Source organism: Papio anubis, chromosome 2 (assembly GCF_008728515.1).
Source record: "Papio anubis isolate 15944 chromosome 2, Panubis1.0, whole genome shotgun sequence".
In the NCBI taxonomy this organism is placed as follows: domain Eukaryota; kingdom Metazoa; phylum Chordata; class Mammalia; order Primates; family Cercopithecidae; genus Papio; species Papio anubis.
The window spans coordinates 42,497,373-42,509,627 of record NC_044977.1 but is presented as its reverse complement, the minus strand read 5'-3'; the positions used below and the strand labels follow the sequence as shown (position 1 = coordinate 42,509,627).

Sequence of the window (12,255 nt, the reverse complement as noted above, 5' to 3'; positions counted from 1 at the left end):
AACCTCTGCCACCCGGGTTCAAGCGATTCTCTCAGCCTCCTGAGTAGCTGGAATTACAGGTGCACACCACCATGCCCAGCTAATTTTTGTATTTTTTTTTTTAGTAAAGACGGGGTTTCACCATATTGGCCATGCTGGTCTCGAACTCCTGACCACGTGATCTGCCTGCCTCAGCCTCCCAAAGTGCTGGGATTACAGAGACCAGCGTTTTTTGTTTTCTGTTTTTAAATGGAATAAATAATTTCACTGAATTGGAATACTCTATTATTTCAGGAAACCTTTCATGAAAAAATATTTCAGGGTAAGTATATCTCATAAAACTTTTCAGTTACATCTGTGTATGTATTGGGCCTGATATAAAATGTATTTTTTAGTGTAGGTTGGGGTCAGGAAAGTTTACAAGGCATTTTGAGACAAAACATTTAATTCAATTAGAGTTAAATATTTGAGATGCTGAGACCTGGGAGAAGAGTTAACACATTGTTGTGCATGGATTTCTATGGTATGAAACAGATTATGGGGGATAATTTCCTGATTTCATAGAGACCGTAAGGCAGCAAGAGGTTCTGACTATCTGCAGAGAATGATGTGAGAAAAGAGAGTGAAAGGGGGGCTGTCAGCCACCACGGTAGCTGTGTCCCTTTTCATCCTGCATTTCACAGGTAAGCTGACTGAGCAAGTGAAATCATTGATTAAAGAGAACCTCAGCTGGGTGCCATGGCTTACACATGTAATCCCAGCACTTTGGGAGGCCAAGGCGGGCAGATCACCTGAGGTCAGGAGTTTGAGACCAGCCTGGCCAACATGGTGAAACCCCGTCTCTACTAAAAATGCAAAATTAGCCAGGTGTGGTGGCACACGCCTGCAGTACCAGCTACTCAGGAGGCTGAGGCAGAAGAATCGCTTGAGGCGTAGCTGGAATTACAGGTGCACACCACCATGCCCAGCTAATTTTTGTATTTTTTTTTTCTTTTTTAGTAGAGACGGTGTTTCACCATATTGGCCATGCTGGTCTCAAACTCCTGACCACGTGATCTGCCTGCCTCAGCCTCCCCAGTAGGCGGAGGTTGCGCTGAGCCGAGATCACACCATTGAACTCCAGCCTGGGCGCCAAAGAATACAAACCCAGCCGAATGTGCCTGTAATCCCAGCTGAGCCAGGGAGATTGCTTGAGCCCAACTCATGCAACATAGTTGCTATCCTTAAAAGAATAAAAAATAAATAAAAGCTCAGCCTTCCCCCTAATGTCACAGAATCAAGGGAGCAGCAGCAGGCTGCCTTATCCATTAGGTGCAGTAGACAATGGCTAGGGCCCACGAATCTTTTAGGAGGCCACAAAGATTTTTAGTTTCTTTTAAAATCAGGAACAAAATATATAATCCAGCCTCGACTTCATTTGTGTTCATGTCAATGCAGTTGCAAATTGTATTTAATTTTTTTATGCAATAAAGGGCCCACAATGGCAAAAGTGCCTGAGGTCCATGAACATTTTATAGTGGCTCTGGGTGTCAGAGATACCAGAATTATTTGAGGTGCTTGCCCAAAATGCAGATTCCTGGGAACCACTCTAGTGCTAGAGAATCTGACTCCTTTGGGACGAGGCCAGAGCTTGGAGTTTCAGCAAACACCTCAGGTGATCCAAATACCAAAAAAGAGAATTTCTGACCCTAGAGTAAACAACCAAGACCTATCACAGGTGCCAAGTGGACTTGTTTCAGCCGGGGCTACTTGCTGGGGTCGATAAGCCCTTCAGATTCACTGAACTGTGGCTGTATCATGCCCCTTCCTGTAATTTTCAGCCAAATATTAATATACTGAGCATCCCTTCATGCTGTCATACTTAGTTGTGGTTTTAAATTATTATTATTATCAGCAGTGGTCTGTGTTTATCATTAAGTCCCCCCATATTTGCCCTTTAAGATAAAAATGTTTACCATTAAATGACAGTTTTCCAGTATTTTATTTGAAAAGGAGGAAAATGACAGTTAACATGTTTAGATTGAGGATAACTATAACATTACTGAATGGATTGTTATTCTTCGGTGCGATATACCCTGATACTCAGCCTTACCCTGAGTTAACCAAACCATTGGAGAACAAAAGCAAATAACAGCGAATCTTTTTTATTCCAATTTCTTACATTTATTGTCAATGATGAAATCAGATGTCAGTGGCCTGCCTAGAAAGCCACTCTTAAGCAATAAGGAGTCTGCCAATCCACTTAAAAAACAAACCACAAGAGCCGGGCGCGGTGGCTCATGCCTGTAATCCCAGCACTTTGGGAGGCTGAGGCGGGTGGATCACAAGGTCAGGAGATCGAGACCATGGTGAAACCCCGTCTCTACTAAAAATAGAAAAAATTAGCTGGGCGCAGTGGCGGGCGCCTGTAGTCCCAGCTACTCGGGAGGCTGAGGCAGGAGAATGGCGTGAACCCGGGAGGCGGAGCTTGCAGTGAGCCGGGATTGCGCCACTGCACTCCAGCCTGGGCGACAGAGCAAGACTCCGTCTCAAAAAAAAAAAAAAAAAAGAAAGAGAAAAAAAAACAAACCACAAGAGGAAAAAATCCAAAACCTCTATGTTAATGAAGCAGCAACTGTGGCCGCCTAACCTCCTCCACTTCAAGTACAGGTGTTCCTAGCAGATTAAATCCCTTAATCCTCCCAGCGACCCCTAGCATCTGATGTGCTATCTGCACTGGCTCCGTGTCGGTATCAGCTCTGGCCTTGGCCTACAGAGTTTCAAATAAAGAGACTATAATAGAAGAAGCCAGAAGGAAAAAAACAACAAGGGAAGATGGGGGTATTTCAAGACTGTCGGAGATGTTCCTGAATCAGTGGCATTAATCTAGAGGCCATGTTCTGCAGTGGGAAGAGCAGTGGACTTGACATCACAGGGACCAAGATTCAGTTGCTGGCTCTGAGGGTTCCTGCTTAGGTGATCTCAGGCAAGGAAGCTTCTTGCACTCTGAGCATGTTTCCTCAAGTTTCAAATACAGAGAGAATTCTTACCTCACAGGATTGTTTGAGGAATTGAGACAATGTGTGTGAAAGCACCTATTTTACTACCTGGCACACAATCTACGTGCTCAATAGATGGTGTTTGAATCTTAAACTTACCTGGGGAAACTTTTAAAACTTCATCATTCAATAGATATGAGTTAGCAGATTAGCAATATGACTGCTCACTTCCTTTGGTTTATTTATACATAAGACATCAAAAGCTAGGCTATCAAGGAAAATATACTATTTAATAATCTTAGAGTTTGTTTAATCTCAGCACAGGAGAAGGGTTTCACAGTGAAGTTGTGTAGTAGGCGTTATCCCATTGTTATCACTGGGCAGAACAAAGACCAATGAGTAGACACTATAAGAAGGCACACTGGCCGGCCGCGGTGGCTCACACCTGTAATCCCAGCAGTTTGGGAGGCTGAGGCGGGCGGATTACCTGAGGTTGGGAGTTCAAGACCAGCCTGGCCAACATGGAGAAACCTCATCTCTACTAAAAATACAAAATTAGCCAGGTGTGTTGGCACATGCCTGTAATCCCAGCTACTTGGGAGGCTGAGACAGGAGAATCGCTTGAACCTGGGAGGCGGAGGCTGCAGTGAGCCGAGATCGCGCCATTGCACTCCAGCCTGGGCAACAAGAGTGAAACTCTGTCTCAAAAAAAAAAAAAAAAAAAGAAGGCACATTTTGGTTCAACATTAAAAAGAGCTTTCTGGCAACTGGAGCCAGGGTTGTGCGGCGCAACTCCATGGGGCAGGATTCCCCCAGACCACAGCCACATCACAGCTCCTGGACCATGCAGGGAAAGTACACTGCAGTCCCAGAGCCCTGGCCAGAGCTGTCCCACATGTCACTGGCTAGTTTGGGGAGAATGAAGTTCCCATCATGGAATCTGTTCAATTTGAGGTAAAGTGACAGTAAGTCAAGAATGTTAGAATGTTAAAGAGATAGTTCCTACTTTGGATAGGAGCCTGACTGGGCTTTTTTTCGTTCTTCATTGGTTTATCAAACATTTATGGAGTATCCATTGTACATCAGGCACAGACCTCATCCCAAGGAAAACAATATGACTAAGATACCATCCCTGCTCCCAGAGAAGACCCTACCCACTTGGTAATACTGTGCTCCCCACAGCACTATGGCATCCTGACGTGGGGCCGGCTGTCTCCCGCAGTGGCAGCTGTGCTTAGCTGTGCCCTCTGTCTGTAAGATTGTTATTCTCTCCTTCCTGAAAATACAAACCTGTTCTTTTCCCACAGATTTGATGTCCATACTTGTGGACACACAGTTGCAACTGCATTATCTCATTTAAATTCTCCAAGTTATTAGGTCTCAAGATAAGTTCATTTCCATTACGAAAGAGAAGCTGAAGAAAGACTGACTTCAGTGACAAAGAATGATCCTTGGATATTAGGAAAAATCTGTTAAGAGGAATTAAAAAACCTAAAACTTTTTTTACAACTAGATATGTACAAATGGATAATATTTTGTGAGAAGGATACCAAAACATTATCTTCTAAAAGTAATAAGGTACTCTGGGTATGCTTGGTAGTCATAAAATACCACAAATAAATTTGGATGTTGCACATTATCTGTGACAGTGTCATACAGGTCAGTAGGATTTTGAGGGTTCTTTGAAGGAGGCACAATTAATGATTGATTTCCGTGTGTATAGATTCCAGTAAGCACTCGCACATAATACATATGCTTTCTCCCATTTGCATCTGGTCTGGAGTACGTATCATTGGCAGAATAATTGGCATTGACAGCAAAATAGGTCCCCTTTCCATATGCCACAGCTGTGAAAAGAAAAACCATTTTTAAGGATTTCAATTTAATGTAAAATTTGATATGTTGGCCCAATCTGTTAAATAATGTTATTTCTAAAGCCTCTCTTAAAATTTTTTTTTCTGTGCTTTTCACTTTTAATCATCAATTTTTCTACCTAGAAGGGCCAGTCAGTCCCCTTTGGGATGAAATACAGTGAGTCCTACCCTGAAACTCGGGCTGCAACATGGCCATCAATGATGGGGGACCGCAATGAATCCACATGGTCCCAGCCAACTCAGGCTCTCATGGCTGATGCCTCATTCCAAGCAGCCAGATCACTCGCTTCCTTACCATTCTTTCCAGCATAGCTGCGATTAAAGCCATTTCGATTGACGTATGGCACGGAGCCGGCATCTGTCCCATGGAAGAGTTGCTTCTCGTTCATTGTCTGGCCATTCTTGGCATCCATGGTTTTTTTCTTTGCCTGGTAGCTATTCCAGAGATCTGGATTCTGGATCCTCTCAATCTGCAAATTAATAAAGAAAAATATTCTGCCAGTTCCAAGAGCACTTGCCAATATACAGCAAATGAAACATGATCACTATGTTTCATAAATAAAAGCACACTAAACAGAAAATCCAATGCCAGATGGCAGCTTTCTGCATTCAGAAATCTTTTTAGATCCAGTGTTTCATAAAACCAGGCAATGGGAAGAATGTTGGTTTAATTTTTAACATCTTCTATGTACCGCATGAGCGCAAACAAGGTTTAGGATTTTAAGTACTCATGACATGAATTCCGCTGGCCCAACTTCTGCAACTCCTGCTTTTTACATGTACTCTAATGACTGCTCCTGTTGCTGTGTCCACCTTGCTTTGCACTCTGCCTCTCACCACCTTAGTCCTTCTGGGATACTGGTTGACCTAGTTGTGTACTTACAGTAAGAGAAGCAACAGAGTATCTAGGCAAGAATGAAATTAACTAATGAAAATCTCTGGTCCAGTTGGAAAAGTGGAGCCTGAACCTTGAATGTTGTAGACCAAAGTGGCCATGCTTTCACCATCTCTTTAGGCAGTGGCCTCCAGGGCGGTGCTGGAAACTGCTTGGGTCCTCGGTTGCAGTTCTACTTCTAAACTTCCCTAATCACCAAGTAGTAGCAGTTTCATAAAGCTGTCCTGGGAAGACTGAGGGGTGGATAAAGGTGGCCAAAGTCCCTCATGGAAAGGCACAAGGTAAAGGTTCCATATTGCCCATGTTGTCAGAATGTTTTCCATTTTGGAGAACTCTCAGGCTTAACACTATTACCTGCCATCATCTGGTTCTTTTTTTTTTTTTTTTTTTTCCAGTTTTGGGTTTTCTCTTTTTAATTAAGATACAATTTTTGCACTCTAATTCAAAGTCTCAGCATTAGCATAAATTTTGTTGATCTGGTTTATGATTTTAAAATTATTTTTCCTTTGTATTCTTTATCTACGGCTAAATTTCTAATCTTCAAAATGCCTACATTCATTTTATTTCATTTACCTTAAATTTTATCTCACTCATTTTTAAATCCTTCAACATTTTTTGAGTTTTGAAATAATTCTCAATTTCTTAGTCTGCTAATTCTTAAATTTAAAAAGGTTGTTTCTTACCCTTTAAAAAATTTTAAAATAATTATGTCAAGTAATTTTTGAATATAGTAATCCGATTCTATATTTTTCATGGGATAAATTCTAAGATAAAAAAATTAGAAATAGCTAGGCGCGGTGGCTCAAGCCTGTAATCCCAGCATTTTGGGAGGCCGACATGGGCGGATCACAAGGTCAGGAGATTGAGATCATTCTGGCTAACATGGTGAAACCCCGTCTTTACTAAAAAATACAAAAAACTAGCCGGGTGAGGTGGCAGGCGCCTGTAGTCCCAGCTACTCGGGAGGCTGAGGCAGGAGAATGGTGTAAACCCGGGAGGCGGAGCTTGCAGTGAGCTGAGATCCGGCCACTGCAGTCTAGCCTGGGCGACAGAGCGAGACTCCGTCTCAAAAAAAAAAAAAAAAAAAAAAATTAGAAATAAATCTTAAACTTTATTTAGTAGGTTTATTATTAGCAGCAGATGTCTAGCCAGGGTAGATTACTTTTATCAGACCAACCTCTCATCAACAACTACTAGAAGAGCTAGAGAGGGAGAAAAGTCTATCTGAAGGCATCAAAGATTTGATGAGCTAAGATTGCAGAGAGAAGGGAAGTATGGTGAAATAGTAAGATAGAAGACAATAATTTCTTCAAAGTGCTGAAAGAAAATAATTGCCATCTAAAATTCTATGCCCAGTAAAAATATCCTTCAAAGAATGAAAGAGAAATAAAGATATTTTCAGATAAATAAAAACTGAGCGAATTCATCACTACCAGATCTACATTGGAAGAAATACTACATCTAGATGAAAAATTATCCCAGATGGAAGCGTGGAAATATAGGAAGAATTGAAGGACTCTGGAAATAAATGATAAATATGTTGGTACATGTAAATAAATGTAAACAAAAATGTTTCATTGGGTTTCAAATATAAGTAGAATTAAAATGCATGTTAAAAGCAATACAAAAAGCAAAAGAGAGATAAATAAGGTTTAAAGTATTCAAAGGTCTTTGCATTGTCTGGGGAATGATGGATGTACTAATTTACATTACAGTTCAGTAAGTCAAGGATGCATGTTATAGTCTCTAGGATAAGCAATGAAAGAATTAGAATGTATAACCAACAACATAATAGGGGTGAAAATGAAATAGAAATAATACAAAAGAAACCAGGAAAAGATAAAAAAAAGAACAAAGAATAGATATTACAAATAGAAAACAAAGATTAATATGGTACATTTAAACCCAAACATATCAGTAAGTACAGTAAGTAAGATTAAGTACTCCAGTTAAAGATAAAGACTGTCAGACTGGATGATGAAAAAGCAAAACTCAAGTATATGTTGCTACCAAGAGATACATCTTAAATATACAGTTATTAAAAGATTAAAAGAAAAAGAATGCGAAAAGATATACCATAACATGCTAACAATAACCAAAAGAAAGCTGGCATAGCTATTTTAATATTGCTAATAATAATTTTGGTATGATAATTTTGAAACAATTTTATGTATTCTATAGGATGAAACAAGTAAGAATGTACTATTATTAAAAGCCAAAATCTCTATTGTACACAAAATGACATAAAATATTAAGATATTAAGAAAAAATGTTTCAACATTAAATTTCAATTGAAAACATGAATATGGCTGGGTGCTGTGGCTCACACTTGTAATCCTGACACTTTGAGAGACTGAGGTGGGTGAATCCCAGCACTTTTGAAGTCAAAAGTTTGAAACCAGCCTGGATAACACAGACTCCATCTCCACATACACACAGAAAAAGGTGTGGTGGCATGTGCCTGTAGCCCCAGCTACTCTAGAGTCTGAGTGGTGGGGATTGCTTGAGCCCAGGAGTTGGAAGCTGCAGTAAGCTGTGATCACGCCGATGCACTACAGCTGGAATGACAGAGCACACCTTTGCCTCAAAAAAAAAAAAAAAAAAAGAAAAAAGAAAACATAAATACGACTTCATGATTTTCTTAGCTCTAGCCACAAAAGACCCTGGAAGCAACAACACCTCAATAGCAGTGAACACACACAACACACAACTCTTGGTTTCTCACTACCATTCCCCACTAAAAGGTAACAGGGCTTCTTAGAAAAATGTCTGATTCCAGGCATGAGACAAGGAAAGTACAGGGTGAGCAAGACAAATCTCATGGCAAAAAGTAAAGAAATGCTCAAAGATAAATGGGGTCATTAAAAGACATGGGAGTCGCCGGGCGCGGTGGCTCACGCCTGTAATCCCAGCACTTTGGGAGGCCGAGGCGGGCGGATCACAAGGTCAGGAGATCGAGACCATGGTGAAACCCCGTCTCTACTAAAAATACAAAAAATAAGCCGGGCGCAGTGGCGGGCGCCTGTAGTTCCAGCTACTCGGGAGGCTGAGGCAGGAGAATGGCGTGAACCCAGGAGGCGGAGCTTGCAGTGAGCCAGGATCGCGCCACTGCACTCCAGCTTGGGCGACAGAGCGAGACTCCGTCTCAAAAAAAAAAAAAAAAAAAAAAAAAAAAAAGACATGGGAGTCAACTTCCTGCCAGCCAAATGTAGGATAATTTGTACATCTAACAGAATAATCACTGTAATTAAATATAACATACTGATTTTTTTTCAAAATCAGGAAAAAAAAAAGAACATTTATTCTTTAAAAAAATGCCAAATAACATATATAGAAGGAATGACAGAATTAGAAATTCACCATCCTGCAACCTCCAGTGTAATGATGGATTCAGGCAAGGATCATCAATGGAAGTGAAAATCAATCAGTACAAGGTTGTTGGGGAACAGGATACTCATATGCTGACGAAGTATCATCCTACAGATAATCTACTGATTCCAGTGGAGAGATATGGTGGTCACCAACTTGACTAGCGATCAAACTTAGCATCATTAATAGTGGGATGGCCTTACCATCTGAGGTTCCTGATGTGATGTATCACCTATGAAGTATTCTTGCAAAAAATATTTATCTGAATTTATTCAAATCTTTCAACCTAACTCAGCTTACCAGAAATAAAGAGGATAGAGAAATAAATGATATTACCAAGAATCAGATAAGTCTAGAATCTATAAAACTGGCATGGATTCTTCCACAAAAATCAAGGCATGACAGATCCAGAATGTGATACATTCTACAACACAATTGGCTTAAACTCTAAAAAATTCAGTGTCATGAAAAATACTTTTTTAAATGCAAGAGTACTATTCTATATTAGAAGACACAAAGGAGACATAATGTCCAAACAGTGTGTGAACTCAGACTGGGGTGGGGGAGGGGAAGTTATAAGAGATTTTTTTGAACAATTGGAAAAATTAGAATATGGACTGGGGCCGGACGTGGTGGCTCACGCCGGTAATTCCAACACTTTGGGAGGCCGAGGCGGAGGGATCACTTGAGGTGAGGAGTTTGAGACCAGCCTGGCCAACATGGTGAAACCCTATCTCTACTAAAAACACACACAAAAAATTAGCCAGGTGTGGTGGTGGGCACCTGTAATCTCAGCTACTTAGGAGGCTGAGGCAGGAGAATCGCTTGCAACCAGGAGGCAGAGGTTGCAGTGAGCCAAGATCACGTCACTGCACTCCAGCCTGGGTGAAAGAGCAAGACTCTGTCTCGGGGAGGGGAGGGGGAAAGAATATGGACTGTATATTGGATATTACTGAATTAATGTTAAGTTTTTAATTGGGATAATGGCATTGTCATAATTTAGGAGAATGTCTTTAATTGGGAGATACTTGCTAAAATAGGAGTATCATGATGTCTGCAACTTACCTTCAAATGCTTCAGCAAAAACAGACAGGCAGAGAAAGCAAAAGTGGCAAAATTGTTGAATCTAAGTGGAAGGCTTATGGATATTAAAAACCTTAATCATAAGACTTAATAGTCATAGAGGATGAAAGACCACCCATTTTTCATGTTATTTTCACAATTCTAGGGACCTCCCTGGAGGTGCCTTAAGTACTACTGACACCCCTGCTTTTATCTGGTTCATACACTGGGATTTCACATAAGATTTTATTGAAAAAAAAAAAAAAGGTTTCACTGTAAAAAAGTGTTGAAATCAATTCTCTGGTCAAGGTCTGCCAATATGCAGCAGGCATCCATAGGGCCCACTATAGATATTGCTGGTCAACCAGAACATTCATTCTTGCTCAATCTAAACTTAGCATCTCATCACAATGTGCCAGTCAGCCACTACCAGTTAGTAGTAATTGGTACTTGGAGTGAGACTTACTTGTTATCTCAGAAATAGACCATGATAGAGTTGTGTACTTGAATCACATTGTCTTGGTGCCTCACAGAATTGTTTTCATTCAATCAGGCATCAATTTTGTTCAACCAGTTTTACATTATAAAAGACAGTGGTGTAAAAGTTGATGCTGAATTTATTGTGAGGATGATGTTGAGGATATTCTCTAGTACTTGATCCACAAGAGAAACCTCTCAGGAGTCAGTCTCAGTATTGTGAGGAGCTGTGAACCTCCTTATCAAATGGTTTTCTTTTTCATTTATGGACATTATGAGTCTTGTAGCTGAATGTTTACTTCTTGCTTAGTCTGCTAGGAAACTCAGAGACAAATTGGTAACCTCATGTTATATATTTTTGAGAACTAGTAGTACCTCTGTATTATCTTATTTTCCCTGCCATTCTTTTCTCTTTATCCATTTTCTTTGTCTATTTACTTTATCTGAAGGTATAGTCTACATCTTTGCAGAGCACTTTGAATCTTTTTGAATCATTATGTGCTTAACTACATGAATAAACAGTGTTGGCAGTTCAAATAGAGAGTAAGAAAAATTTGCAAAGAAAGAAAATGCAGGTCTTCCTGGCAGACTTGTTATGGCGGATCAAAGATCTCTGGCTTTACTCAGAAAGTGGCAGAACCAGAAACAGAAAAGAGGAAGGAAAGGGAAAGAGAATTACATACATATGATGCATTAGATTTTAGAGAAGTTGATTTTGCAGTTAGATATTCAAGTGGAGATTTTTTTTTTCTTTTTGAGATGGAGTCACTCTGTCGACCAGGCTAGAGTGCAGTGGCATGATTTCGGCTCACTGCAATGTCTACCACCCATGTTCAAGCGATTCTCGTGCCTCAGCCTCCCGAGTAGGTGGGATTACGGGCGCCTGCCAACGTGCCCAGCTAATTTTTGTAGTTTTAGTAGAGACGCAGTTTCACCATCTTCGCCAGGGTGGTCTTGAACCCCTGACCTCGTGATCCACCGGCCTCGGCCTCCCAAAGTGCTGGGATTACTGGCGTGAGCCACTGCACCCGGCCTCAAGTGGAGATTTTTTAGGCCACTGGGAGTATGTCCTAGAATTTGAGTCAAAGACCCAGGTTGGTAATGTTGATTTGGGAGCTATCGACATTGAACTAATAGTTGAATCCAAGAAGGGTAAAAATATTCCCTGGTGAGGTACAGAGACAAAAGACCCTTTAAGCATAAGTGGCATGAATAAAGCTAGAATTAAGGGTTTGGAAGAGAAACAGTACCTGCGATAATGAAAAGAAAATTGGTCAAGGAAAAGAAAACTCATAATAATATTGCTAGAGAAAGTCAAGGAAAAATATAATTTCAAAGAGCAGTATCAATAATGTTTAAAAATGGAAGAAGATGCCAAAATAATCGGTTGTTTTTATTTGAGAGCAGGATTGCGCTATGTTACCTATGTTACCCAGACTGGCCTCAAACTCCTGGGCTCATGCAATCCTTCCACCTCAGCCTCCCAACAGCTGGGACTACAGGCACAAATCATCACACTCACCTGCCCAAAACAATGATGATAAATAAGGAAAGGGCTGCTGGCTTTATCAAGGAAGCACTGTTGACCTGTGAATAGTGGGGCAGAGTAACATGGTCCTGA

The 12,255-nt window shown here is 40.7% G+C and overlaps 1 protein-coding gene across 2 annotated transcripts in view; it reads right to left on the bottom strand.

Moving 5' to 3' along the window:
* Positions 1-3,228: 3,228 nt before the first annotated feature.
* The window catches only part of PARP14 (poly(ADP-ribose) polymerase family member 14), a 50,458-nt gene continuing 41,431 nt past the window's right edge, over positions 3,229-12,255 (bottom strand). Inside the window, exons 16-17 of one of the 2 annotated variants that reach the window (XM_003894012.5) lie at positions 5,127-5,301; positions 3,229-4,804 (exon numbers count right to left, since the gene is read on the bottom strand). In XM_003894012.5, coding sequence (XP_003894061.1) covers positions 4,515-4,804; positions 5,127-5,301 — 465 coding nt within the window. In that variant the 3' untranslated portion in view covers positions 3,229-4,514. Of the gene's footprint in view, positions 4,805-5,126; positions 5,302-12,255 lie in introns of those variants that run through there. The other variant, XM_021934120.2, reaches the window with a different exon arrangement.